Source organism: Acomys russatus, chromosome 29, assembly GCF_903995435.1.
Source record: "Acomys russatus chromosome 29, mAcoRus1.1, whole genome shotgun sequence".
Lineage (NCBI taxonomy): Eukaryota > Metazoa > Chordata > Mammalia > Rodentia > Muridae > Acomys > Acomys russatus.
The window spans coordinates 31,496,723-31,522,923 of record NC_067165.1 but is presented as its reverse complement, the minus strand read 5'-3'; the positions used below and the strand labels follow the sequence as shown (position 1 = coordinate 31,522,923).

The window sequence follows — 26,201 nt, the reverse complement described above, 5'->3', positions numbered from 1 at the left end:
TAAAGAATCTAAGGGCCGGGCCTGTGGCACACACCTTTAATCCCAGCACTCGGGAGGCAGAGGCAGGCAGATCGCTGTGAGTTCGAGGCCAGTCTGGTCTACAAAGTGAGTCCAGGACAGCCCAGGGCTACACAGAGAAACCCTGTCTCGAAAAACCAAACAAAAACAAAGAAAAAATATAAATAATAAATAAAAATAATAAAAACAAAGACTCCGATGGTGGCTGCAGGCAGGCAGGTGGGGCACTGGACAGTGTCAGGGGAACCATGCTTACTCTCAACTTGACTCTTCAAAGTAGGCAGGTCCCCTAACCTCTCTGTGCCCCAATTTCCTCTGCTCAGGTTCTAGGGATCACACTAGTCATCATGGCTTAATATATTTCAACAAATAAACTTACGGAGTGCTGACTATGCCGGTTGACAAAACAGATGCCATAGTTACCACTGAGCCCTGCATAAGACTGGCTCTGTCGGAGATCAGTCACGGACGGAGGACTGCTGAAGTTCTGGCTGCTGATGGATTATGGGAGATAGAGAGTCACTGTCTTCAGCTATGCATCTACTGCTGAACCCACCAGGTTCCAGTGCATAGTTCCAAGCCCATGGTCACACAGATAGCCCCAATTAAACTCAGCGGGTCACAGAACAAAGCAAATAGACCTGAGAGTCAAAAGAGGTGGGGGCTGGGTAGGCGGGGACAAGAGAGAGTTGGGGGAGAGAGCGGCTAGTTTGCATTATATGTTCATGAAACTGCCAAAGAACAAGTCTAATTAATAATTTAATATTCAAGCACGATGAGGAATGAATCAAAATAGGGAACAAATAAAACAAACAAACAAAAATCAGCTTAGAAAGGGCCAGTGAGAAGGCTCAGCAGGTAACGGGGCTTGTGGCCAAGCCTGACCTAAATTCAATAGGAGAGAACCGGTTACAACGAGTTGTCCTCTGACCTCCACACATGTACTACCCCAGCCACACGCACACACGCACACACACACATACACACACACACACACACACACACACACACACACACACAGAATAAATAAAGATGATTTTGGAAAAACAAATAGATGAGGCAGTGCTATCATGGAACTTAAACAGAACAGAGGAGATGGATAAACAAGATTCAAGTAGGATGGTGACAGGAGGAGGAGGAAGAAGAAGAGTAATGGGGCTGAGGGTGCAATTCAACATGGAACATATGATTATATGTGAGAAGCCCTAGGTTCAATTCTCAGTGCTGCCCTTGGGGGGGGGGTGTTGTATGTGAGAATGGGGGAAGAGGGGGAGGGGCAGGGGCCTGGGGAGTGGAGCAGGGCAGAATTATCAGGACCTGAAGGAAAGGAGGCAAAAGTCCTGTGGATTCGGGGAGAAGTATCCCAAGCTGAGGAGGGAAGAGTAGACAGAAAGGCCCTGAGGTAGAAGTATGTTTGTCACCTTCAGGAAACAAAGACTTTAGTCAGGCACAGTGGCTGAAGCCTGTAAGCCCACCCAGCACTTAGGCGGGGAAGGAGAAGGAGTAGGTAGGGTCAGGAGTTCAAAGTCACCCTCTAACATAGTCAGTTTGAGACAAGCAAGGCTGGGATGTCTAAAACATACCAAGACAGACAGAAAGACAGAAAGAAAGAAAGAAAGAAAGAAAGAAAGAAAGAAAGAAAGAAAGAACAATAGGGAGACAAAATGACCAAAATACACATACAAATTGTCCAAGAATTTTAAAATGTTCTCGAAAAGAAAAAACTAGCAAGGTAAAACCCCAAACCCACCAGAAACCTAGTAAGTGAAGCACAAACTAGGAAAGCGGCAGCAGAGCTCCAGAGGGAGTGGGGTCCTGTGAACTGTCCAAGTTGGGGTCCAGCTCTAATTCTCAGGAAGGAGGGGAGGTGGTGAGCAGGGAATAGCAGAAGTGAGATTTTGCTGAGAATTTGCTGAGAAACTCAGTATCCCTCAGTCAGTGGACACTGGATACAAAAGACTCATCTGCAGTACTTGGCCACTACCTGTCCTGCACCCCAAAAAAATCTTCCTACCCCTGTGCTTACTGTCTTTCAAATCCTGAACCTATTCGCTTTCAAGCACCTTTTTAAAACCATCTCCCAGACCAGACAGGGACTCAAGCCCACAGATCCTAACTTGTCTGTGCTCATCCTGAGAACAGGCCTGGGCCGAGCCAAGCAAGGTGCAGACACCTCAGACGCCCAGAGTTCAGCCTGGGAGACTGGGGTGGCGGGAACCACATCACTGTAGTCTGGCCTCTGCCGAGACTCTGAGGATGGTCCTGCAGCCTAACGTAACAACGCACACACTCTCTCAGCTCTGTCCTTCCCCTGGCACAGGTCTAAAACAAAGGGGATAACCTCTGGGGAAAAGGGTAGCCAGCTGTGTGGAGGGGGTTGGGCCCTAAGGTCACTCCAGGAAGGAGAAATCCCCAGCTCTCACATTCAGCCTTCCCTGGTAGGAAAATCAAGGGAGGCAGGAAGCAGGTATTTCCTCAGCCTAGAAAACACTGTCATCACTCCTGCCACCTCTCAAGACTCCTATCAACAGTGGGGCTGGACCCAAGAAAGGAAGAGCTAAGACTGCAGTAGGAAGGAAAGGGTCAACAGGCCAGACTAGGCCCTGAGTCAGCCAGGCCTGGGCCCATCCTCCCCCAAGAACAGAAATTACTCCCCCACCTAATCACAGACCACTGTACTTGTCTACAGTGAGGCTTAGACTTCTCAGCCTAGTGCAGGCCGCCCTCCCCCACCCAATGCCGCCTGGAATCAAACTGAAGAGCTGAGAAGATCAAGGGCAGGGGGCAAGGTTTGCTGGGACACAGGGCTGGAAGCTGATGTCACTGAAGCGGCCCTGGCCAGCAGCTCCGCCCATTTCACAGATGTGGACCACAGACTTGAAGAGCTGGGACTCAAACTGGGTCTGTAAGACCCCCTCCCCTCTTTGGGGTAGGGGGCCCAACTCTGAGCTTGGGTGGATCGGTCCATGTGACTCCTGGGGCGGTATCTATGATCCTATAGTCTCGGTGCTGCCCTGCTCTCTCCTCTGAATCACGGCCCACCAGACTGAGTCCTAGAAGGCACTGAAAGGCGTGTCCCAGCTCACCCAAACTGCCTCTGCCCTACCCTGGGCCAGCACACAATAGCTGTGCGGAAAGTATATCTTCCCGATGAATGAGCCTGGGGGACTCCCAGTGACTGTCACGGAATGCCGCTCAGTTAAGATTTGGTGAATGAACAAGTGAATAGGGCAACGGTGGCAGTGGGGAATTTCAGCAGAATTCCTCAGGCTTTCAGCAAACAGTTCCACCCACCACTCCTGCCATTGTACGGCCCAAGCTTGAGGGAGCCCTTCAGCTGGGGACAGAACTCAGGGGAGGTCCGCAGAAGATAGCATTTGGGTCTAGGTCATTGCCTTGGGGAAGGAAAAGTCAGTTTTAGGAGCTACAAGTTCAGGCTGAATAAGGAACAACTGCGTGTCTTGCTGTATAGTTGTTGGGGTGAGAGGCCAGACAGAATACTAAGAAAGGAGGCTGCCCAGATGGAGGGTGGGGAGGAGAGGTGTTGTGTGGGTGCGGCAGAAACAGTAAGGGGTCAGGCCTGGTGGGAGGTTAAGGAGTGACTCAGGAGGGCAGAGGTGAGAGAGAGAGCCAGCCAGGCAAGGACAGAGAATCAGTCACTGGGTAAACACTGGCCCAGTTGGAAAGTCAACCTCTTGGCTCTGAGAACAGGGAACAGGGATGGAGACTGTCTAGGAGTACCTGGGCGGCTCACCGCTGCAGGCCCAGATGTGCCCCACCCTCATCTTCCACCCTCTGCGGGTCCATCAACTCCACCCAGCCCTCCTTGAGGTCACTCAGGTCCTCTGGGCCTTTCCTGCCAAGTGCCTTCCAGGTCTGAGGATTCCTGACTCAAAAAGTTGCCTTCTCCTCCTAGTGGCCTCGTGTGTGTGTGTGTGTGTGTGTGTGTGTGTGTGTGTGTGTGTGTGTGTGTGCGCGCGCGCGCGCGCGCGCTCACTTAGGAGCCCCAGGGAGACCGCTGGAGAAGCTCAGCTGTTCTTGGGCCCACTCATACCAGGGCACTACATCCGCACCCATTCCATTCGGGCCCAGCTGCCCCGAGGCTTCGCATTCTGAGATCCCTTTACCCACGTGGGACTACCTCCCAGAAGTTAACTAGCTCTCTGCAAGTCCTCACGGAGACTCAGTGCAAAGCAGTGATTGATTTAGCTTATGGCTCGGAGGGCTCTACGGTCCAGGGGTGCTCCACACAAGGCTCAATTGTGTTCCAAGTTTTTACTTAAACGCCTGTCTGATCCAGAAGATAGCATGGTAAAGTTCCAGAGAAGACTGACAGGGTACCCATCACCACAAAGTGCCCCTTCTGCCAAGTTGGCAGCAGAAAGGGGTACCCTTGTCCTGCCAAGTTCCCATCCTGCTAGAAGTTTCTCCTTCAGGGCCCCCGAGAACTGCAGGCCGGGCCATCCCCAGAGGCACCTCTGAGCCTGAGCAACGTGGTCGGCGACCCTCAGGTTTCCACGCTTGCAGAGACGGCCCCTGACCTCTACTCTGGGTCCCTGGGACATCCCCTAGGAAGTCCCCATGCTGCAGGGTGGTGCTGACCAGTGCCAGCCCAGGGTCCTTCGCGGGCGCGGCCGTCCCGGGCCAGAGTCCCAACCGAGCTCCCTTCGGTGTCCCCGCCAAGTTGGCGCGCGCCCCCCGCCCTCTGCCCTCGGCCGCGCACACTCACCGCGAGCAGCCGCGCGTGCAGCAGCAGCCCCAGCAGCAGCGAACCCACTGCCCGCCGCCCCATGGCTCGGCCTCGTTCGCTGGCTCGCTCGGCGCCGCCCGCAGCCACCCGCTCGCTGTCCTGCGGAGTCCTTCGGACTGCTTGCCTCTGCCCCCCACCGCCCTCCTCCCCGTCCCCGCCCTCCCGTGCACACCCCGCCCCCGGGCCTCCGGCTCCGCCCCCGAGGCGCCAAGTTCAGGAGCCCTAGGCTCCACCTCCAAGCTCGTAGCCACACCCCCAACACCAGGCTCCGCCCCCTGAACAGCCCGTCCTTAGCCTCTAGGTCCCGCCTCCGTGTCTCCTGTCACGCCCCAACAAGACCAGTCCCCGCCCTCTCAACGTCGTTGTCCCCCCCCCCCCCAACCTCGCCTCCCGGCCGCAAGCTAGGCTCTCTAGAGCCGTGGCGCGACCGACTGTGCCTTTGTCTGGGCCTCAGTACCCCTCGGTGTGGGCTGAGGCCCAACCGGCTCCAAGCCAGATGTGGCCTGGAGTGTGGGATGGGACCGGGACGCCACCTGGCAGGGTATGGAGCCATCCTCAAACACCGCTCCTTCACAACCCCCAAAACAGAGTCCACAGTAAACAGCTTTCGAAGGGTCCCACATGCATGCAGCTTTCACAGGATTTAACAGTCACAACGTTGTGTGTGTCGTGTGTGTGTGCGCGCGCGCGCGCACGGAGCTTCTGCTTCACTTTAGTTTAACTTCGTCAGAAGTCAAGCCTATTTCTTCAGAACAATGACATGTTGGACCCCAAGGGCCAGTGTTCTCTAGCCTGAGCTGCCCCCAGCTGTCACTAGCACAGCTCACATGCACTTTCACTAGCAAACCTCACAAGCACTTGCAAGACTTCTCAACCCTTACACACACTCAGCTGCCCACATCGGCTACATGTTTATGTTTACATCATGTTTATGTGTCTGTGCCTGCATACATGCTACAGGGCACCTGTGGAGGTCAAAGGCGTTTTGGAAACTGATGGTCTCCTACCTGGGTTCAGCGGATCCAACTTAGGTAATCAAGCTTGATGGCCAGAATTTCTACTCACTGAGTCATCTCTCTAGTCCATATACGTGTTTTCACACACTGATTCCTCGCACCTTTTACACTAAGGTGTGTGTGTGTGTGTTTTTTCCCACACACTCACCAGCCTGTATATTCTACATTTTTCTCACACATTCATTCCTAGTGCATGGTACTGGATAACATGGCCCCTCCTCACCCTATACCACAGACATCTGAATCACTCAGAGACAGAGACCCTCTCTGATTCATATAGATCATGCTCAGAGATGTACAGTCTTCACATCCTGGTACATACACAGACAGGAGCTGCCAGAGCCTAGATCTCAGGTGTTCCTGATAAGTCATTATTATCACTGTTGGCGCCCATGGGCAGCGGACACACAGGCCTGGAGCTGGGGAGTGTCTCTATCACCTACTCAGGGCCCGTTCTGACTGAAAATTTCCAAGTAGCCCCAGGCTAATGGGTGGAGAAAGAAAAGAGGGAGAGAGAGAAAGAGAGAGAGAGAGAGAGAGAGAGAGAGAGAGAGAGAAAGCGTAGAGGGAGGAGGACACAAACCCAAGTTTCCATTGTTTCCTGTGAGTTGCTAGGTTCCAGAGACTCCTGGCTGGCTTTGCCGCCAGGAGTGAGGTGGGCTGTGGACAGAAGGAAATGCCCAGTTCACTGGACGGCGCCAGCACTGTCAGGAAAGTATGGTCTCTGTGATAGGAGCCAGACACTTGGGGACCTGAGAAAACATTGACATCCTGACCCTTATCCCCCAGAGACACCCCCATCTCAGAAGACTTGATTCTTCTCTGCCCCATGGGCATAACTATGGGGGACCAACTCACGACCATGAACGCCAAGAAGCACATCCAAGTGGCCTGCCAACGCCCTGGCCCCAGCCCAGGCTCCAAGCACAGCACCTAATAAGGTCAGCATCTGGCCGTGGCAGGGGGATGGGACAGACAGAGAAGGCATGGCCAGTAGTGGTCCTTAGTGGTCCCTGTTCTGAGGAAGAGGCCGGAGAAGAACACAATCCTGCCTTCGCCATCTAGCTGTGCAGCCCTGAGCAAAGCACGCAGCCTCCACCCCAGCCGCATGCAGAAAACAAGGGTGACGTTGACGTGCATATGAACACTAAGGTGACCTAAGGGGAGAAAAGAAAGGAAAAGAGTGTCAGGCCAGAGATATGGCTCAGTGAGGAAGGGTACCTGTCACCAAGCCCGACTATTTAAGATCAGAGCTCCAACCCCGGGACCTACATGGTAGAAGAAGAGAATCAATCCCACAAAGTTGCCCTCTGACCTTCACATGTACGCTGTGTACACTTCGGCATGAGTACTCCCCATGCACACACGCCATAAATAAATCAATTTAATTTGGGCCACAAAGATGGCTCATCAGTTAAGAATATGTACCACATTTGCAGGGTACATGAGCTTTGCTTCCAGCACCCACACTAGGCCACTCATAACCACCTGAAACTCCACATTTGGGGGAATGTGATATCCCTGAGGGCGATGCACTCGTGTGCACACCTCCACACATATGCATACACATAGTTTAAGAATAAAACAAGGCAGGCGTGGTGGCGCACGCCTTTAATCCCAGCACTTGGGAGGCAGAGGCAGGCGGATCGCTGTGAGTTCGAGGCCAGTCTGGTCTACAAAGTGAGTCCAGGATGGCCAAGGCTACACAGAGAAACCCTGTCTCGAGAAAAAAAAAAAAAAAAAAGAATAAAATAAACGTGAGTCCAGGACAGCCAAGGCTCTGTTACATGGAGAAACCCTGTCTCAAAAAAAAACAAAACAAGCAAATAAAACCCCTCCTCAAAAAAAAAAAAAAAAAAAAAAAAAAAAAGATAAAATAAAAATTTAAAGGATTCTCAAAAGCTGAGGATGCAGTCCACCTGGTAGAGTGCTTGCCTAGCATACATGCAGACCTGGGTTTGATCTGCAGCACACCATATAAATGAGTGATACCTTCCTGTAGTCCCAGAATTTGACAGGCGGAGACAGAAGGATTGCCATAAATTCAAAACCAGCTTGAACTGCATAAGGCCTTGTTCCAAAAGAAGAAAAGGAACAGGGGATGGGTGGGAGGCATAGAGCTAAGCCTGAATAGGAAGGAAGTGGTCACTCTCTTAATACTTTTTGCTATGTGGTTCAGGCTAGCCTTAACCTCCTGAGTGCTGGCAACACAGATGTCGGGAACCATGCTCAACTATGTTACTCTTTCTAGGTGCGCCCTCAACCTAATGAGGAAAAAAACAAGGCTACCGTGTAGAAGCTTCCGTCTGGTGTGGAACAGCCCCTGCGCCCACTTTATGGGTCTCCACCTGATGGTGAGGAACAGCCACTGCCCCAGGATCTCTCCAGCCAGATGTAGGGGGTGAGGGGGCGGTGACATCCTGGCGCTATGTGGGAGGGAACTCCCTGTCTGATGAGGAAGGCTGACTTCAGAGCTGGCAGTTGACCAGCCTGGTGGCAGGGTTTTTTTCCAAGGCCTTGCCTGTGTGCGGAGGGGTCAGCATCCGTGACAAATCCCATGGCATGAGCTGCCTCAGTGGCCTGTCCTTTCCTTACCTCAGGCCATTCTTCTTGCATGAGTTGCTGGTATCATAGCTGCTGAGACAATGGAACAAGCACGTCTTTGTAGATGTTTGGTCATGATGAACCTAGGCCTATAGGCCTTGCTTCCTGAAAGGGCTTGAGGAAAAGAGATGGGGAGGCTGACCGGAGGGAACCAGGCTCACATCAGGGAAATAGCTTCTGTCCAGAACACCCTCCAAAGAAGCCCCACCCACATGGGGATCAGTCATCCACCTATTTATTCCACGAGGCATTTGGCTGGCTGGCTGGCTTATAGCTTGCAGCCCTCAGTATCTTTAGTAGTTGTCCTCAGGCCGTTCTGTCTGGGGCCAGGCTGTTTCCTTGTATGGCGTAGAAGACGAGCCTGGCTTTTTGGAGCTTTTGGAGGCTCCTGTGACTACACTGAGTGTGCTCGTGGCTTAGAGTGCTTGTCAGAATGGTTAGGACAGGAACAGCTCAAGTGGATCAAAAAGGTTCCGTAGGGAAGGAGGGACCATGAGGGTTTGAATGACAGGTACAGGCTAACACCCAGGCTTATGGAACGGGAGCTGGGAACTTTTTGGAAAAGTGGCTACAGTTATGGCTTGCCGCTCCAAAACTGATAGGACCAGCTTCTTCTCCCAGTTTCCAGTTCATTCCAAATCTTTCCCCTGCCTCAGAGCCTCTCACCCATCTCATGCTTTTTCTTTCACAGCTCCGCCCGCTCTGCCCCCACCGCTCCACCCCCCCCCCAACGTGAGTGAAGGCACTGTGTGGCCTAGCTGTGTGCTGCGGCCAAGGGTTTCCGTTGCCTGTGTGGGAAAACAGGCGGGGAACAGACTGTGTGTCCACGGCTTGGTGTGGAACCAGAAACCGCTGTGAAAGCACCGTGGGGACTGGTGGGGGACTGACAAGCAGACACCATCTTAGGAGTAAAAAGTTCCTACAGGCAGGGAAGGGAAGGGTGGGGGTGGGGGCGGGGGCAGGACCTACTCCTGTTCTTCTTTCCAGTCTGTCCCATCCTCTGGACTGCTGGCACCTGACGGGCACCCACCTTGACAGAAGCCTTCCCCAGCATCCCACAAAGAGTATGCCCCCTAGCTTTCCCATACTCCCACACTTCTCTGCCTAAACATCTGGAGCCCGAGATAGGCTGGGGATGATTTGCTGTCATGAGGCCTTGCATATGCAGACAGCATGCTGTTCTTGCTCCGTCTTTCCAGTGACATTCTCTGTGAAGAACGCAGCGCCTGGTGTGGAGCTGGCACAGAGGCCATTTTCCTTTTTTTTTTTTTTTTTTTTTTTTTTTTTTTTGGTTTTTCAAGACAGAGTTTCTCTGTGTGGCCTTGGCTGTCCTGGACTCACTTTGTAGACGAGGCTGGTCTCGAACTCACAGCGATCCGCCTGCCTCTGCCTCCCGAGTGCTGGGATTAAAGGCGTGCGCCACGACAACCCAGCCTCATTATCCTTTTCATTTGGGTGAAAGGACAGGCTTGGAGCCTGGCGTGTGGCATGAATGTTCCTATTTTTGTTTGGTTTTTGAGACAGAATTTTTCTGTGGAGTCCTGACTGTTCTGGAACTCCCAGTTCAGCCTGTGGATCAGGCTGGGCTTGAACTCAGAGGTCTGCCTGCAAGTGCTGGGATTAAAGGCATGCATTTAGCCTCAGTCCCAGTAATCAAGCCTGGCCCCACCTTCATACTAAATAAGTTCTCTACTACTGAGCTATGTCCTTAGTCTTCTTTTCTTTTTTTCTTTTTCTTTCTTTCTTTTTTCAAGACAGGGTTTCTCTGTGTGTAGCCTTGGCCATCCTAGACTCTCTTTGTAGACCAGGCTGGCCTCAAACTCACAGCGATCCACCTGCCTCTGCCTCCCAAGTGCTGGGATTAAGGACATATGCCACCACACCCGGTTTCTTTCTTTCTTTCTTTTTTTTTTTTAAATTAATATTTATTTATTTATTTATTATATATACAGTGCTCTGCCTGCACATACACCTGCAGGCCAGAAGAGGGCATCAGATCACATTATAGATGGTTGTGAGCCACCAATGTGGCTGCTGGGAATTGAACTCAGGACCTCTAGAAGAGCAGACAGTGCTCTTAACTGCTGAGCCATCTCTCCAGCCCTTTTATATCTTAACACAGGGGCTCACTAAGTTGCCCCAGCTGGCCTTGAGCTTGTCTGTAACCAAGGCAAGGCTTGAGATTCCAATCCTCCTGCCTTGGATTCCAGAGCAGCAGGTAGTCCAGGCAATTACATCACCAGTCCAGGGTCTGGCTTATGATTTCACTGCTCAGTCAGCTGTGAGTCTTGTCTGATCACTGACAAGGTCCTGAGAAGTAGACAGGTGTGGTCTTTCTGGTTTTTGTTCCTTTGGGTTTGGGTTTGTTTGTTTGTTTTGTTTTTGAGACAGAGTTTTTCTATGTAGTCTTGGCTGTCCTGGTTTCCCTTTGTAGACCAGGATAGCCTCCAACTCACAGTAATCCACCTGCCTCTGCCTCCCCTAGCTCTGGAATTGCAGGCATGTACCACCACACCTGGCTTTTTTTTTTTTTTAAATACAGTGTCTCTCTGTGTATCCCTAGCTGGCCTAGACTTTCCTATGTAGTCCAGGCTGGCCACAAACTCACAGAGATCTGCCTGCCTCTGCCCCCTGAGTTCTGGGCCATATCCCACTCACTAGTTTTTGCGACAGGGTCTTTGGTAGCAGCCGCTGATCTCAGGCTCAGGAAGATCATGAATTCCTGATCCTCCTCTCTCTCTCCCTCCCAGGGGCAGGAATTACAGGTGTGACCACCACACCTATGCGTGTGGGGATTGAACCCAGGGCCTCAAGCGTGCTAGGCAAGCATTCCATCGACGGAACCTAACCTTCAATTCCAGTTCTGCATACTTTCCTATTCCCTTTTTCGAGATGACCACACTGAGTCTCAGAGGCTGAAGTGGCTTTGCCTAGAGGGTATCCAGACAGTAAAAGGTAGAATCAGGATTTGGTCCTTGTGTGAGTCCAAAACTTGCTTCCTTGGTCACAGTGAATGCTGCCTCCCCTGGTCAAAGTCTCTGCTCTATCCAGGGCCTCCTCTTAGCTCAGACAGGATGTGATGCCTCTGGGCATGCCTTTAGACTTGTTGGTTGGTCCTCCCGAGCCTCAGAACCCTGCCCATGCCCCATTCCTCATGCCCCCACCCCAGTGTCTTCATGCTACCCAACGCTTTTTTTGCTGTTCTGTAGGTGTATCCCTGGGCTCCAGGCAAGCATCCCGTACTGCAGCCTGTGCTGCCTTCCCACCCAGGTGCCCATGGAAAAGGGTTCCTTGTTTGTTTGTGTGTTTGTTTGTTTTGAGACAGGGTTTCTCTGTGTAGCCTTGGTTGTCCTGGACTTGCTTTAATTAGTTGCCTGGAACTCACAGAGATCCGCTGGCCTCTGCCTCCCAAGTGCTGAGATTAAAGGCATGCGCCACCATGCCCCGCCCTGGAAAAGGGTTTTCTTTGGGCAAAAAACTTTGAGATATCTATACTTTTTTTCTTTCTTTTTTTTTTTTCCTTCTTAATTTATTTAATTTTAATTTACGTGCGTTGTTGTAGGGGTGTCAGATCCTGGAGTTACAGAAAGTTGTGAGCTGCCCTGTGGGTGCTGGGAATTAAACCCAGGTCCTTTGGAAGAGCAGAGAATACTCTTAACCACTGAGCCATCTCTCCAGCCCCCTATCCTTTTTCTCAGTATTGCGTTTTTGTTGTTTTGTTTTTCGAGATGGGGTTTCTGTATGTAGCCCTGGCTGTCTTGGAACTCACGCTGTAGATCAGGCTGACCTCAAACTCACAAAGATTTGCCTGTCTCTGCCTCCTGAGTGCTGGGATCAAAGGTGTGCACCACCACAGGCCCACTGTTATTTACAATTTTGCTGAGGGTGGGTGCACATGTGGAGGTCAAAGGACAGCTTTCAGGACTCAGTTCCCTCCTTCTGTCACATGGGTCCCAGAGATGGAACTCAGGATGTCAGGTTTGGTGGCGGCTCCTTTGCCTGCTGAGCCATCTCACCTACCTGAAAAACCTGCATTCTTTCCCACATGGTAGCCAGCTCCCAGGACAGTGACACAGACAAGTGTTTATACAAGTCTTGAGTCGGTTGACCTGTTTAATCTGTCCTTCAACATATTTGTGAATATGTCCCATGTTTTTGTGGGAGAAACTTTTAACATCTCAAATGCTACTCCAGAATCTGGCCACTGAGCAGTCCATAAAATGGCTCCCATCCCCCAAACCTCTTTAGTCAAGCTGGAATTCTTGGGGGCCCTATCCACCCCCTCACATTCCCACCCACAAGGCCCAGCTTCAGCCTAGAAAGCTTCTATTAGGCCAGGAGTTGGAACGCCACCAATGTCCTTGACCCTTTTCCTCCAGGCACAGCAGGCATTGTCCCTCTATATGTGCGCCAATGAAGACGGAAGGTCCCATGCCTTGCTTTTCTCACTTAACACTGTTTTCATAAACATAGTTCTATGTGTCGGTAAAGAGCAAGCTACTTAAAAAATTAATCTATGGACCAGTGCCAGCCCTCAAACTGTTTATCAGCAGTCTGAGATAAGGGACTGTCAGTCAGCAGTGGCACTGAGCATGCCGTTAGCCCAGCTAACGTGTTCCTCCTTGCACTCCCGCTCCATATTGGAAACAGAGATGAGCTATAGTCATCTCTCTCCATCTTTCTATCCCGGTGCCATGGGCGGAACTCAGGGCATTGTCCACACCTACTGTCTTCCCATGTGATCTCTCTTTCCTTCCTTCTTTTTTTTTTTTTTTTTTTAAGATTTATTTATTTATTATGTATACAGTACACATTAGATCACATTATAGATGGTTGTGAGCCACCATGTGGTTGCTGGGAATTGAACTCCGGACCTCTAGAGGAGCAGTCAGTGCTCTTAACCTCTGAGCCATCTCTCCAGCACCCCTCCTTTTTTTTTTTTTAAGATTTATTTATTTATTACATATACAGTGTTTTGCCTGCATGTATACTTGCACACCAGAAGAGGGAACCAGATCTCATGATAGATGGTTGTGAGGCACCATATGGTTGCTGGGAATTGAACTCAGGACCTCGGAAGAGCAGACGGTGCTCTTAGCCTCTGAGCCATCTCTCCAGCCCCCATCTTGTCTCCTTCTTTTTGCAACAGGGTCTCTTGCATCAAAGGGTGGCTCCAAATTCACTAAATAGCCAAGCATGACCTTGAATTTCTGATCCTCTTGTTACCATCTCCCACGTACTAGAATTACAAATATATGCCACCATGCCTGCATATGTGGCACTGGGGAGTCAAGCCTAGGACTTTGTACTGGCTGGGCAAGCACTCTACCAACTGAGCTACATCCACCCACCCACGTGCGAAACATCTCCAAAGATTAATTACTTGATGTTATATCTCAGGGACAGCCCATAGGTGTTATTAACCCTCTCCTGTTGCTGGGACTTCATCCTGTCTGCAGGTCTTAGTTACTAAGCAAGTATCCTGGCAAAGGCTCTTTGGGCATCCACACATTTACTGCTGTAACTCTCTCCATTTTTGGTTGTGAGCCTAGCGTTTAATGGCTGAGCCAATCTCTCTAGCCCAACTCTCTCATTTTTTTTTTCTTCCTTTCTTTTTTTTTTTTTTCTTTTTCTCTTTTTTTTTTTTTTTTTTTTTTTTTTTTTTTTTTTTTTTGAGACAGAGCCTCTCTGTGTTAGCCTAGGCTGTCCTGGACTTGCTTTGTAGACCAGGCTAGCCTCGAACTCACAGAGGACCACCTGCTTCTGCCTCCCAAGTGCTGGGATTAAAGGAGTGCACCACCACGCCTGGCCCAACTCCCTCATTTCTAAGGACCACAACAAATCTGAGGTCAGAGAGATGGATAGATTTCTGCAGGGACACAGTGGCAGAGAAAAGTAGTCCCCCCAACCCCCCAACACGGGCCTCTTGACCCCTGGCCCCCTGGTTCCTTCCTCTGATCCACACTGCCCTTCCTACCAGGCAGACTTTCCGTCTCTTTCATGATTTTTCTTTTACGAGGCTATGAGCTCTCTGTACTGTTCTTGCTTGTTGTCTTTTGCAGCCTGAGAGAAATCCTTTTGGAATGTCCTGTGCCTTCTCCCTCCAAGTTCCCGGCTTTGTTCAATTGTTCCCCAGAAATTCCAGCCTGGTTGGAGGAGGGGGGAGCTGTGCATGAGGCTGATGAAAAGTTGGCCCAAAATGGTGAGAACAACTCAGCCCTGTAGAGAGCAGGGTCCTTTGTTGTTGTTATTGTTTCCCCCCTGCAAACCTCAACCCCAAAAGAGATGGGCACAATTTGGGATGGAGTTGGGTACCAGTCGCATGTGTAGACAGAAAAGTCAGGGGAGAATAAATGGAGCTAAGGAGTTCAGTGAGGGATGATGGGTAGGCCGAGGCCTACAGGGGTCAGGAATAGGACGTGGCATCTGGTACACGCACACACATACTGGCAATAAGAAAACTGTATTTCAATCCGGGTGCTGATGGCACACACCTTTAACCCCAGCACTCGGGAGTCAGGGACAGGCAGATCACTGTAAGTTTGGGGCCAGCCTGGTCTACAGAGTAAGATCCATGGCAGTCAGGGCTACACATAGAGAAACGTTGTCTCAAAAAACCAGCCAACCAAAACGAACAAATAAACAAAAAAGCCAGCCGGGCAGTGGTGGTGCATGCCTTTAATTCCAGCACTCGGGAGGTTGAGCAGGGTGGATCTCTGTGAGTTTGAGGCCAGCCTGGTCTACAAAGCAAGACGAGGACAGTCAGGGCTGAAACAGAGAAACACTGTCTCGAAAAATTAAAAAACAAACCAAACAGAAAAAACCCAACCTGTATTCTTTTTCAGACTCCTGGAACTGTAATATCAAGTTATCAGTTTATAAAGGATAAACTTTTTCTTCTTTGACACAGGGTCTTGTGTAGTCCAAGCTATTCTCAAACTCCTTATGTCACTGAGGACGACCTTGAACTCCAATTCTCCTGTCTAGGTCCCAAGTGCCGAGATTATAGGCACGTACTACCTCACTGAGTTCTTTGTGGTACTAGAAACTACGGTCAGGACTGCACACACACTAGACAAGTCCGTACTGACTGACCAACATCTCTAGGTCCCACAGTAAATTGCTTTTAATGTATATAAATAGTATTATGCTCTTTTTAAAATTTATTTAATTTTTATTCTATGTGCATTGGTCTAAAGGTGCCAGAATCCCTGGATCTGGAGTTACATACAGTTGTGAGCTGCCATGTGGGAGCTGGGAATTGAACCCTGGTCCTTTGGAAAAGCAGACAGTGCTCTTAACCGCTGAGCCATCTCATCGGCCCCAGGATTATGTTCTTATACCACGTGGGATTAAATAAAGAGGACCTTGGAGATCACATCTAAGACCACTGGTGGCTTCTGGGGAAATTGCTCTTATATTTACTACTTTCTGGAAAGCACCTGTTTCAGGCTTACTCTGTCCTGTTTAGAAGCCTGATGTTTAAGCACTGTGTGGTGTTACACATGTCTAATCCCAGCACATGGGAGGCAGAGGCAAGATGGTCAAAGACAAGTTCCAGGCCAGCCAGCCTGTTGTACATAGAGTTTGAGTCCAGCCAGGCTTCCATAGTAAGGCTTTGTCTCCTCCTCCTCTTTTTTTTTTTTTTTTTTTTTTTTTTTTTTTTGGTGAGACAAGGCTTCATTGTATGTAGCCCTGGCTGTCTTGGACTCACTTTGTAGACCAGGCTGGCCTCTGCCTCCCAAACGCTGGGATTAAAGGAACCACCGTGCCCAGCCTAAACATCACTCTTGATTTGTCCAATTTGTTGTATTTTGGAGGCCAAGTTCTCTTCAATAAACCAGCAAGATGGCTCAGCAGGTAAAGATGCTTACCACCAAGACTGACAAGCTGAGCTCACTCCTTGGGACACACTTGGTAGTAGCAAAGACCTCCCACAGGTTGTCTTCTCACCTACACGCATGTGCCATAGGACTTGTTCATGTTCACATTCAAACACAGATAAATAATTTGGGGGGGCGGGGTCCTGGCGGGACACAGAGAGTTGAGAGCCTCTTTTAAGCCTGGCATGCAAAGGAAGCGCCCCATAACAGCGGCACATCTCAGGTATGAAGGACTTTTTTTCTTTCTTTCTCTCTCTCTCTCTCTCTCTCTCTCTCTCTCTCTCTCTCTCTCTCTCTCCTCTCTCTCTCTCTCTCTCCCGCCTCTCGTCTCTCTCTCTCTCTCTCTCTCTCTCTCTCTCTCTCTCTCTGCCTTTCTTTCTTTTTAGGTTTTTCGAGACAGGGTTTCTCTGTGTAACAGTCCTGGCTATCCTGGACTTGCTTTTTGTAGACCAGGCTGGCCTCGAACTCACAGAGATCCGCCTGCCTCTGCCTCTTGAGTGCTGGGATTAAAGGTGTGTGCTGCCATGCCCAGCATGAAGGACTTTCTTGACCACTCCCAGCTGTGCTGACACCCAATCCATTCTACACAGCGGAGATAGCACGTCCAGCCACAGCATTGTTCTGCCGCCAGCACACTCCTTCCTGTTTACACCCTGCAGCTGTTAGGGGAACCTCCTGTGGCTTCAGCGTGGCCAGGAGGAGCAGGGAGCCTTCTCAAATAGGCTTCTTTTCTCTGGGCTTGAGTTCAATATCCTATCCAAGGGACTTGTGAATGGTGAGCACCCATCCCAGGGAGCAACTTGGATGGAGGGCAGTGATCCTGTCTCTATATGTTACAATCTAACCCCCAGCCAATGGGCAAACTTCATCTGAGCACCTACTATGTACTGGGTCCTATGGTGGTGTGTGGTACACACTGTGCATCCACTGTGTGCGTTTTCAGAGCAGCTAGTCCTTTCACAATGTCATCACAGAGATAAAGACGTACCCGTTCCAGGTGCAGTGCCCTCCGATGATGCCAAGCAGGCTTTAAAAGCCACTGAGTTCCAGGTGCGTCATGGAAATTATTAATACCTGGTCCCTCTGTGCCACAGTGTCTTAGTCCATAAAACGGCAGTAGCGCTTTCCTTAGAGAGTTGACGGGGTGATTCAATGGCTTGGTACAGCCAGGTGCATTGGCTCAGTGCTCCAGGTATCAGCCCAAGTCCTTGCACGGCCTTTCCTAGGGCCTGGGAAGAGTGTGTGGATGGGAGAGGGAGCTTTGGTGCCTCAGCTCCTGTCGTCACCTCTACTTCTGTCTGAGATGTCGGCATTTTAGGGACTCAACATATTTTGCTCTCAGAAATGTGCTCACTTCTTTTCATTGTTTTGAAGAAAGAGTCTCATAGCCCAGGCTCATCTTTTTTGTGTTTGCTTGCTTTTTTTTTTTTTTTTTTTTTTTGTTGTTGTTGTTGTTGTTGTTTTCGAGACAAGGTTTCGAAACTTGGCTGTCTTGGACTTGCTTTGTAGACAAGGCTGGCCTTGAACTCATAGAAATCTTCCTGCCTCTGCCTTGCAAGTGCTAGGATTAAAGGTGTGCGCCACTGCACCAGGCCCTGGCTCCTCTTAAATTCTTTTTATTTTATATATATGTTTTAGATTTATTATGTATACAGAGCTCTGCCTGCATGTTTACCTGCAGGCCAGAAGAGGGCACCATATCCTAGCACTTGGGAGGCAGAGGCAGATGGCTCTCTGTGAGTTCAAGGCCAGCCTAGTCTACAAAGCGAGTTGTGTTGGGTCCACACAACATGTAGGCACATCCTTGGGAAGAAAGAATTCATCTTGCTGGATTCGCCACTACCTAGGGAGCCTCACTGTGGGAGGGGTCAGCCCTTAGTGTCTTCCTGCATCATTGGGATGATTTGTGGTGGCTCGTGGTAAGGGTTAGGCAGGACCACTCCCTGGATAGAAAGCAAGCCCTGCATTCTGCTCACCCTGCTCTGCTTCCTGGCTGTGGCCTCAGTGTGACCAGCTGCTTCGGGCTCCCCTGTTTTAATTTCCCCTCCATGTTGGGCTACCCTTTGAATTGTGAGCTAAGATAAGTCCCTTCTCCCTTTGCTGCTTCTGTTATTTTATCGAAGCAACAGGAAGAGAGACCAAGACAGCCAGAGTTATTTTTCTTTGCCTTTGTGATATCATGAAGAATCATCTCCCACCTGAGAAGACGTGAATACATCCAAAAGCCCTTTAGGGAGTGCCTGGCGTATACTTAAGAGTTAATAAATGTAGGCTGGCGAAAGTCATAGCACAAGTTACTGAGCATGCGCAAGTGAGGCTCTGTTATGCTTTTGAGGGTCACTATTTGGGAGCATCTATTGGCCACAAAGTCCAGTGTCCACTACCATTATAAAGAGGATTTACTAGAGCCAGACTGGGCCAGGTACTGGTGACATCAAGAGGGGTGCCCTAGCCATGGACTCGGCACTCCAAGGGCAGGACCATCTTAGCACCGAGCCATCTCTACAAAAGCCAGCAGGCCAGGCATGGTGGCGCTCACCTTTACTTCCAACCCTCGGGAGGCAGAGGCAGGCAGATTGCTGTGATTTCGAGGCCAGCCTGGTTTACAAAGTGAGTCCAGGACAGCCAAGGCTACACAGAGAAACCCTGTCTCAAAAAACCAAAAATAAATAAATAAGGAAAAAGGAAAAAGAAAAAAGAAAAGCCAGCAGGCCGTCTGCTCCTGTGCCTCAGAGCCAGATGAACACAGAGCCAGATCAAGATGGTGGCTTTTGAACAACAGCACAAAGGGCCTCAAAACAGCTCTGTTTCTCCTGCTAGAGCAGAACGGATTGTGACAAGCTGTGTTCCTGTGAGTGTCCATCTGGGCAATGGCAACTGATAGGTGTGGACTAAGCCGGCATCTTATTCCAGGGAGAAGACACAAGGGACAGAGAATTGAGGTTGCATGATGCTGAACCCCTGGACCAAAGGAGAACTCAAAAATAAATAAATAAATAAAAGAAAAATATAAAAAATAAAAAAGGAGGCCGGGCGGTGGTGGCGCACGCCTTTAATCCCAGCACTTGGGAGGCAGAGGCAGGCGGATCACTGTGAGTTCGAGGCCAACCTGGTCTACAAAGTGAGCACAGGACAGCCAAGGCTACACAGAGAAACCTTGTCTCAAAAAAACCAAAAAAATAAAATAAAATAAAATAAAAAAGGAGGCCGGAGCCGGGCGTGGTGGCGCACGCCTTTAATCCCAGCACTCGGGAGGCAGAGGCAGGCGAATCGCTGTGAGTTCGAGGCCAGCCTGGTCTACAAAGTGAGTCCAGGATGGCCAAGGCTACACAGAGAGACCCTGTCTCGAAAAACCAAAAAAAAAAAAAAAAAAAAAAAAAAAAAAAAAAAAAAAAAGGAGGCCGGGCGGTGGTGGCACACGCCTTTAATCCCAGCACTCGGGAGGCAGAGGCAGGTGGATCGCTGTGAGTTTGAGGCCAGCCTGGTCTACAAAGTGAGTCCAGGATGGCCAAGGCTACACAGAGAAATCGTGTCTCGAAAAACCAAAAAATAAAAAATAAAAAAAATAAAAAAGGAGTGAATTCATGAACTGAATGGACCAGGAATTTGATGCCTCCACCCTTGCTATCCTCCTGTCCTGGGGATCCCATAAGGGGCCCACTTGGGCCTGTCACCTTCTCTGCTTGGTCATAGGAACTTGCCAAACAAAGGCTTCAACAGGTCACTGTTGCTTCTAAGGGCAAAGGAACTTTGTGAGCCTTGGAGTTCTCTCAAGTGACCCCATTCTACACTAAGATGTGCTGTTGGCGTTCCCGTTGCCAGGGAGACAAGACCAGGTCCTAAGTTTTCAGCCATGTAGAATTGGGCCCTAAGGTGGCCCATGACTAATAGGAAGCCAGGCAGGGTGGCTGGGGACTGCAGGAAAGAGTATTTTTATGAGTCACTTTTTGTTCTCAGTCCCGGGGTCTCCAGGTGTGGCCTGGGACAGAGGACACACTCAGAAACATGACTCCAGGGGCCCTTAGATCAGTGAGGCTGTCCCTCCAGGCTGCAGACAGAGAAAACAGGAGCGAGGAGCAAAGGATCCCAGACCTTGACTATAATCTGGGTCTCCACACTTCCTTAGCAAGCAGGACTGAGGGGCCACTGGGTTCCATAAGGGGCTGATATCTCCGAATCAAAAACACTTGGAATCTGAGTCCTCAGTGGCTCAGGCATCATTGTCCCAGACGTTCAAGGTTGCCGGAGAGAAGGTTCCCTCATCCTAACCCCGTCCAGCTTCACCCAGTCCAGATGGACTCAGTGACGGTGACGTTCCAGAGAGCACACAGCCCGGCCATCTCCCGCCTGTGGGAAAGCCTGGTTGCCCGTTCAGTGCCTTTAACACTGGCCATCAAAAGGGTCTCTGTGTCGGGCCGGGTGTGGTGGCACACTCAGGAGGCAGAGGCAGGTGGATTGCTGTGAATTCGAGACCAACCTGGTCTTCAAAGCAAGTCCGGGATGGCCAAGGCTAACACAGAGAGACCCTGTCTCAAAAAACCAAAAAAAAAAAAAAAAAAAAAGTCTCTGTGTCCACGTGCTGAGGGACAAGTAATGCGGACCCTGGCTCAGGGATGCGCACCTGTTATCCCAGAACTCCAGAGTTCCAGGCCAGCAGAGGATACACATTGTGAGGTTCTGTCTCAAAAAAAAAAAAAAAAAAAAAGTGCTGAGAGCCGCTCTCTCTGTACAGTAACAGTTCTACCAGAGACAAACCAGAGATTTCTGCCATCTGTGGGCTGCACATTCGCCCTGCCAGTGTTTTTGCTCAGTCTACGGGGTACTTAGATGGTTTTACATTTGTTCCTAACATGTAAAAAATAAAAAAATCAGGATCTGGTGAGATGGCTCAGCAGGCAAAAGCACTTGCTGCTAAGGACCTGAGTTCAATCCCAGCTAGGCCCACATGCTAAAGAGAGAACTGACTTCAGCAAACCGTCCTCTGATTTCCATACTTACACAGCAGAATGAGTGCAAGTGTGCGCATGCGTGCACAAATGTCATTTTGAACAAATCAGTTCTCAAATGCATGCTTGTTTGTGCCTCCCAGACAACAGAAAAGCTGAACTATGGCCTTTGGAAACTGGGGATCTGGCTCAGTTGGTATAGGCCCTAGGTTCCATCTCAAGCACCATATAAACCAACTATAGAAGTACGTATCTGTAATCCTAGTACCCTGGAGGTGGAGGCAGGTGGATCAGGAGTTCTTGGTCATTCTTAGCTACATAGAATTTGAAGACAGGATTGCTCCTGTCAGGAGATGATCCAGCCTGGGCAACAGAATTGAGACTCCATGTTGTGTGTGTGTGTGTGTGGGGGGGGTGGTTTAAAAAAAAAAAAAGACCTCCTGTTTTGTCTTGTGATAATTTATTTTATTTTCCACACTGTGGCCATGTGCCCACTGGACAAAACTGGCACCTATGTTACCACCAGCCCGAGGGCTTAGAGGTGGGCTCAGGAGCATGCATTCCAGAGCGGATTGCTTCCCAGAACTTGGGCAGACGACCTAAGGAAAAGAACCCATTGCCAAACAGAGGGATCTCCGGCAGTTTTACCCCTGGCTTCTGAGGCATATCGGCAAAGAAGCCCTGGCTGTGAGGCCGTGGCTGGCAGTTCAAGCTGGTGGGGCCGCCCAGGAACTGCAGGGCATTGGTGTCCCTAGTGGAAGGGATCAAGGAGCTGTTGGCTGGGGAGTGACTGGGGGGAGCTGTGTTAGTGCTGGGAGTAGAGTAGCTGCGGGATGGGGCATGTTCTGTTTGGTCCAGATAGAGTGAGTTGGCAGCTCGTTCCAGGTAGGTGGCCGCCAGCTGAGGCAAGCTCAGCGCCTTGGGGAAGCTGCTGTTGCTGAATACGTTGGTGGATCTGTCCAGGTAGCTGATGCCTTTGATGAGTTGGTCCAGAAAGGTAGGGCTGGAGGGTCGTGATGGACGGTCCGTGCAGAGCAGGCAGTGGGGGCTGCTACGATGACAAGTGGGCTTTTTGGCCACTTTGGAGCCTTTCACCAGGTGACTTGTCTCTACACACCTGGAGTTGTAGGGCCGGCCCATGCAGACTCTCCCCACAGGAAGCTTTGGGGAGGAAGAGTTGTAGGACTGCTCGGAGTTGCCGCTGGAGGTGCTTGAACAACGCGAGAGCGTGCCCTTGCCGTTGGTCATATTGGGGTGCTGGGTCAGGCCTGGAGTTCGAGGCGGCAGCGACGGCGGGAAGGAAGTATTGTTGGGATGGCTTGAGTGGCTGTAAGTGTTGGATCGACTCACCTGGCGTCCAGACATCTTCTTGGCCAGGTCAAGTTTCTGAGGTGTGACAGTGGTTGGTTGGTTCCCTGCCAAAGAGAGAGTCATGTCAGGTCTAGCTCCGCGGCACCTGCCTCTTTTGTCTTCATGGGCTCCTCTGCTTCCCTCTCCCCTCTTCTTCCAGGCTCAAGATTTCTCCAGAAAGTACAAGAGAGGGTGAGAGATGAGGAGAAAGGGGCTGCCACCACACCGGAAAACATGGGGCAGCTTCGTCTTCAAGCCCACAAATTCCCAAATTCCAAAGTGGGGGACCCCAGGATATCACAAAGGCCAAAGAGCAGATTCTCTGACCTTGAATGAGCTAGAGACAGGCCTTATATGACACCCAGTAACTTGCCCACAGGGGTAGCTAGCGTGCCTTACCACCCCACCCCGACCCCCCACCTCACACCCTGTGCTGGAGCCTTGCTCTCTTCACTCTTCTGCTTTGCCACACCGTGCCTTATATATGACTCATTTATTCTTGGGGCAACTTAAGGAGAAAAGTGGCGTTCTAGTCCTAGTTGACAGATGCCCCCTACTCCCAGCACAAAAGAAACAGAGTTCAAAGGTAGCCTTAGCCGCGTAGTGAGTTCAAAGCCCATCCTGGGCTCCATGAGTCTCAAAAAAAAAAAAAAAAAAAAATCTAATCTTCTCTTACAGGATGGGATGTCTTTGTCTGTCCCCACTTGAACAGAGAGCTGTGGAGTCCCCACTCTTTCTGGTCCTGAAGTATTTTATGGGGACTAAAATCTGGCTGGGCCAAAGATGTGCCTGCACCATAAAGCCCTGTCCCATCCCCGGGTAATGAAACCCCTGTTGTTTCTTTTCGCCTCATCCTGTCCTTATGGTTTCCTTTTGCCCCCTTGGGTCTCCAAGACGGGCCAGCCTTCACCTCTCCCAGTCATCTCCCCCACTACTGCCAGCCTGACAGACTTTTGGTATTTGTTTAGTGCCAACAGAATTAGCCCGCCCCACCCAAAAAACAGCTGCAAATCCTCTCCCTGCCCCTGGCCCCTCAGCTGCCCTTGTCTTTTGGGTCTAAAATAGGTGGAATGTCCTGACTTCTTCCCTGCCTGACCCATCCCCACCTCATCCCCTCCTCTGGAAAAACAGGAGACAACTGAGGGCTGCCCTGGCTCAAGTCCCCTTCCCTTCCTGGTCTGTGGGACCCCATTTGCCTGCCCTAGGGCCAGCTCTTCTCTTACCCTGTCTCTTAGGAGGTAGATGACATAGACCTCCCTGGCTCTCCACTGGGGACACCCTCAATCTGTGCCGCTCCAGACTACTGACCATGTCATAGAATCATAGAATCCTAAGACATTGGAAGGGCCTCTTGGGGTCATTCTGGCCAGGCCCCTGCCTCAGGGCAGGAACTATTATGAACCTGCCAGGATAGATAGGCCCTATTTTTGAGCCCAGACTAAAATAGGCTGTTTTCCACTATTCTTTATTTTTCTAGTGTTGAACTGAAAGAATTGGCCAGGCATTGTGGCTCGCGCCTTTAATCCCAGCACTTGGGAGGCAGAGGCAGGTGGATTGCTGTGAGTTCGAGGCCAGCCTGGTCTACAAAATGAGTCCAGGACAGCTAAGGCTACACAGAGAAACACTGTCTCGAAAAACAAAAACAAAGAAAATACAGTTTGCTATGAGTTTAAGGCCAGTCTGGTCTACAAAGTGAGTCCAGGACAGCCAAGGCTGACACAGAAAAACCCTGTCTTGAAAAAAAACAAACAAAACAAAGCAAAACAAAACCAACAAAAAATAAAAAAGAAAAGAAAAAGAAAAAGAAAGAAAAGAAAATATGGTTTGGCTCTGACTTGAGCCTGACGAAGAGATCAGTTCCAGCTCGCTGCCCACCCTTTGATCTTTCTCTTCCTGGGTCTCCTCTGCTTCTCTCTCCCCTCTCCCTTCCAGGCTCAGAAAGTACAGATGAGGAGGAAGATAGGACCATCAGAGTGTCCAAGACCTGATAGAACACGTTCTTTGCTTGTTCAAAGCTTGGGATTTCAGCCCCAGTGCCACAGAAAAGAAGAAAATGGCAGAGAGTCAGGGACAGCTCAGTGGTAGAGGGCCTGCTGAGCACACACAAGACTTCAACTGACAGTCCTGGAAAAATCTATCCTGGCTCATATAGTGTGTGTGTGTGTGTGTGTGTGTGTGTGTGTGTGTGTGTGTGTGTGTGAGAGAGAGGGAGAGAGAGAGAGAGAGAGAGAGAGAGAGAGAGAGAGAGAGAGAGAGAGAGAGAGAGAGAGAGAGAGATAGGGTTTCTCTGTGTAGCCCTGACTATCATGGACCTCACTTTGTAGACCAGGCTGGCCTCTATCTCATGTCAATCCTCCTGCCTCTGTCTCTGGAGTGCTGGGATTAAAGGCGTGCGCCACCATGGCCAACTGTGTCCTCTCGTTTTCATTTTATTTTCTGTGTGTCCCTGCATGTGGGTATGGACCTGCCTTGGTGAAGATCAGATCATCTCCAGAAGATCTTGGGCCATCGGGCTTGGAAAGCAAGCACCTTTACTCCCTGAACTATCTCTCTGGCCCCCACATGTTCTCCATTCAAACCCTCTAATTAAACATTTTTTCCACACTTAGCGCTTAAGTCACGCACATATACATTACCATGCTGAGCAAGTTGCAGATGGCAGCAGCTTTTATCCTTGATGACTTCAGTGTGTATCTCTGCGTGCTGAAAGCACAGGAGCATTTCTAACCTCTCACAGGCGGTTGATCCAGGATTTTACTTATTTTTTTCTTTCTTGGTTTTTCTTTTTCTTTTTTCTTTCTTTCTTTTTTATTTTATTATTATTATTGGTTTTTTGTTTGTTTTTCGAGACAGAGTTTCTCTGTGTAGCCTTGACTATCCTGGACTCACTTTGTAGACCAGGCTGGCCTCGAACTCACAGAGATCCACCTGCCTCCGCCTCCCAAGTGTTGGGATTAAAGGCATGCACCACCACTGCCCAGCAATTTTTTTTGTTTTTGTTTTTCATGACAAGGTTTCTCTGTGTAATAGCCCTGGCTGTCCTGGACTCACTTTGTAGACCAGGCTGAACCTCAAACTCACAGCAATCTGCCCACCTCTGCCTCCTGAGTGCTAGGATTAAGGATGTGGTGGCACCACCACGCCCAACTCTGATCCAGGATATTTAACAGTGACCTAGAACCTTTATTCAGTAGACAGTTCTGTTGTGGACCACCATCCTTAGAGCACAGCAGCCATTACCACCATAATCCACGAGACCCTCAAGATCATGTGTGCTGATGTTTCCTCATAGAAGGAAGGGCTAGGAAAAGTCGCTGGACCCTCACCCAAGATTTCAGCCAGCCACCCCTGTGCTCCTCTCAGCCCAGGGATATGTGGACGTGGGAGGGGCCAAAGCACACAGACAGTAGAAGATTAACTAGCTACCATACGGGTAGCTAAGGAGGTCTCCACCAATGCTGGGGTGAGATTTTTCAGTGATGTGGCTTTTAGGGGGTTACCCACACTCCTGTAAGTCACTCCTCTCCCATGCTTTTATAAAAGCCAATAAACACACTGGCTTACCAGTCTAACCTTGGATGGTTGGATGGAGTAGTTTCTTTTGGTTTGTCATTGGTGCCCTATCTAGGGTGAG

The 26,201-nt window shown here is 50.1% G+C and overlaps 2 protein-coding genes across 2 annotated transcripts in view; both read right to left on the bottom strand.

Moving 5' to 3' along the window:
* The window catches only part of Hspg2 (heparan sulfate proteoglycan 2), a 104,873-nt gene extending 99,986 nt beyond the window's left edge, over positions 1 to 4,887 (bottom strand). The window contains 1 exon segment of the mRNA XM_051171489.1: positions 4,748 to 4,887. Within this exon segment, the coding sequence (XP_051027446.1) occupies positions 4,748 to 4,810 (63 nt within the window). The 5' untranslated portion in view covers positions 4,811 to 4,887.
* A 16,846-nt stretch (positions 4,888 to 21,733) lies between these two features.
* Positions 21,734 to 22,582, bottom strand: LOC127211549 (uncharacterized). The gene has a single exon (XM_051171486.1). The coding sequence runs from the start codon at positions 22,580 to 22,582 to the stop codon at positions 21,734 to 21,736; it is 849 nt and encodes a 282-aa protein (XP_051027443.1).
* Positions 22,583 to 26,201: the final 3,619 nt, after the last annotated feature.

Coding starts and splice junctions, on each gene's coding strand:
- LOC127211549 (XM_051171486.1), bottom strand. CDS start 22,582: ATGTCTGGACGCCAGGTGAGTCGATCCAACACTTACAGCCACTCAAGC.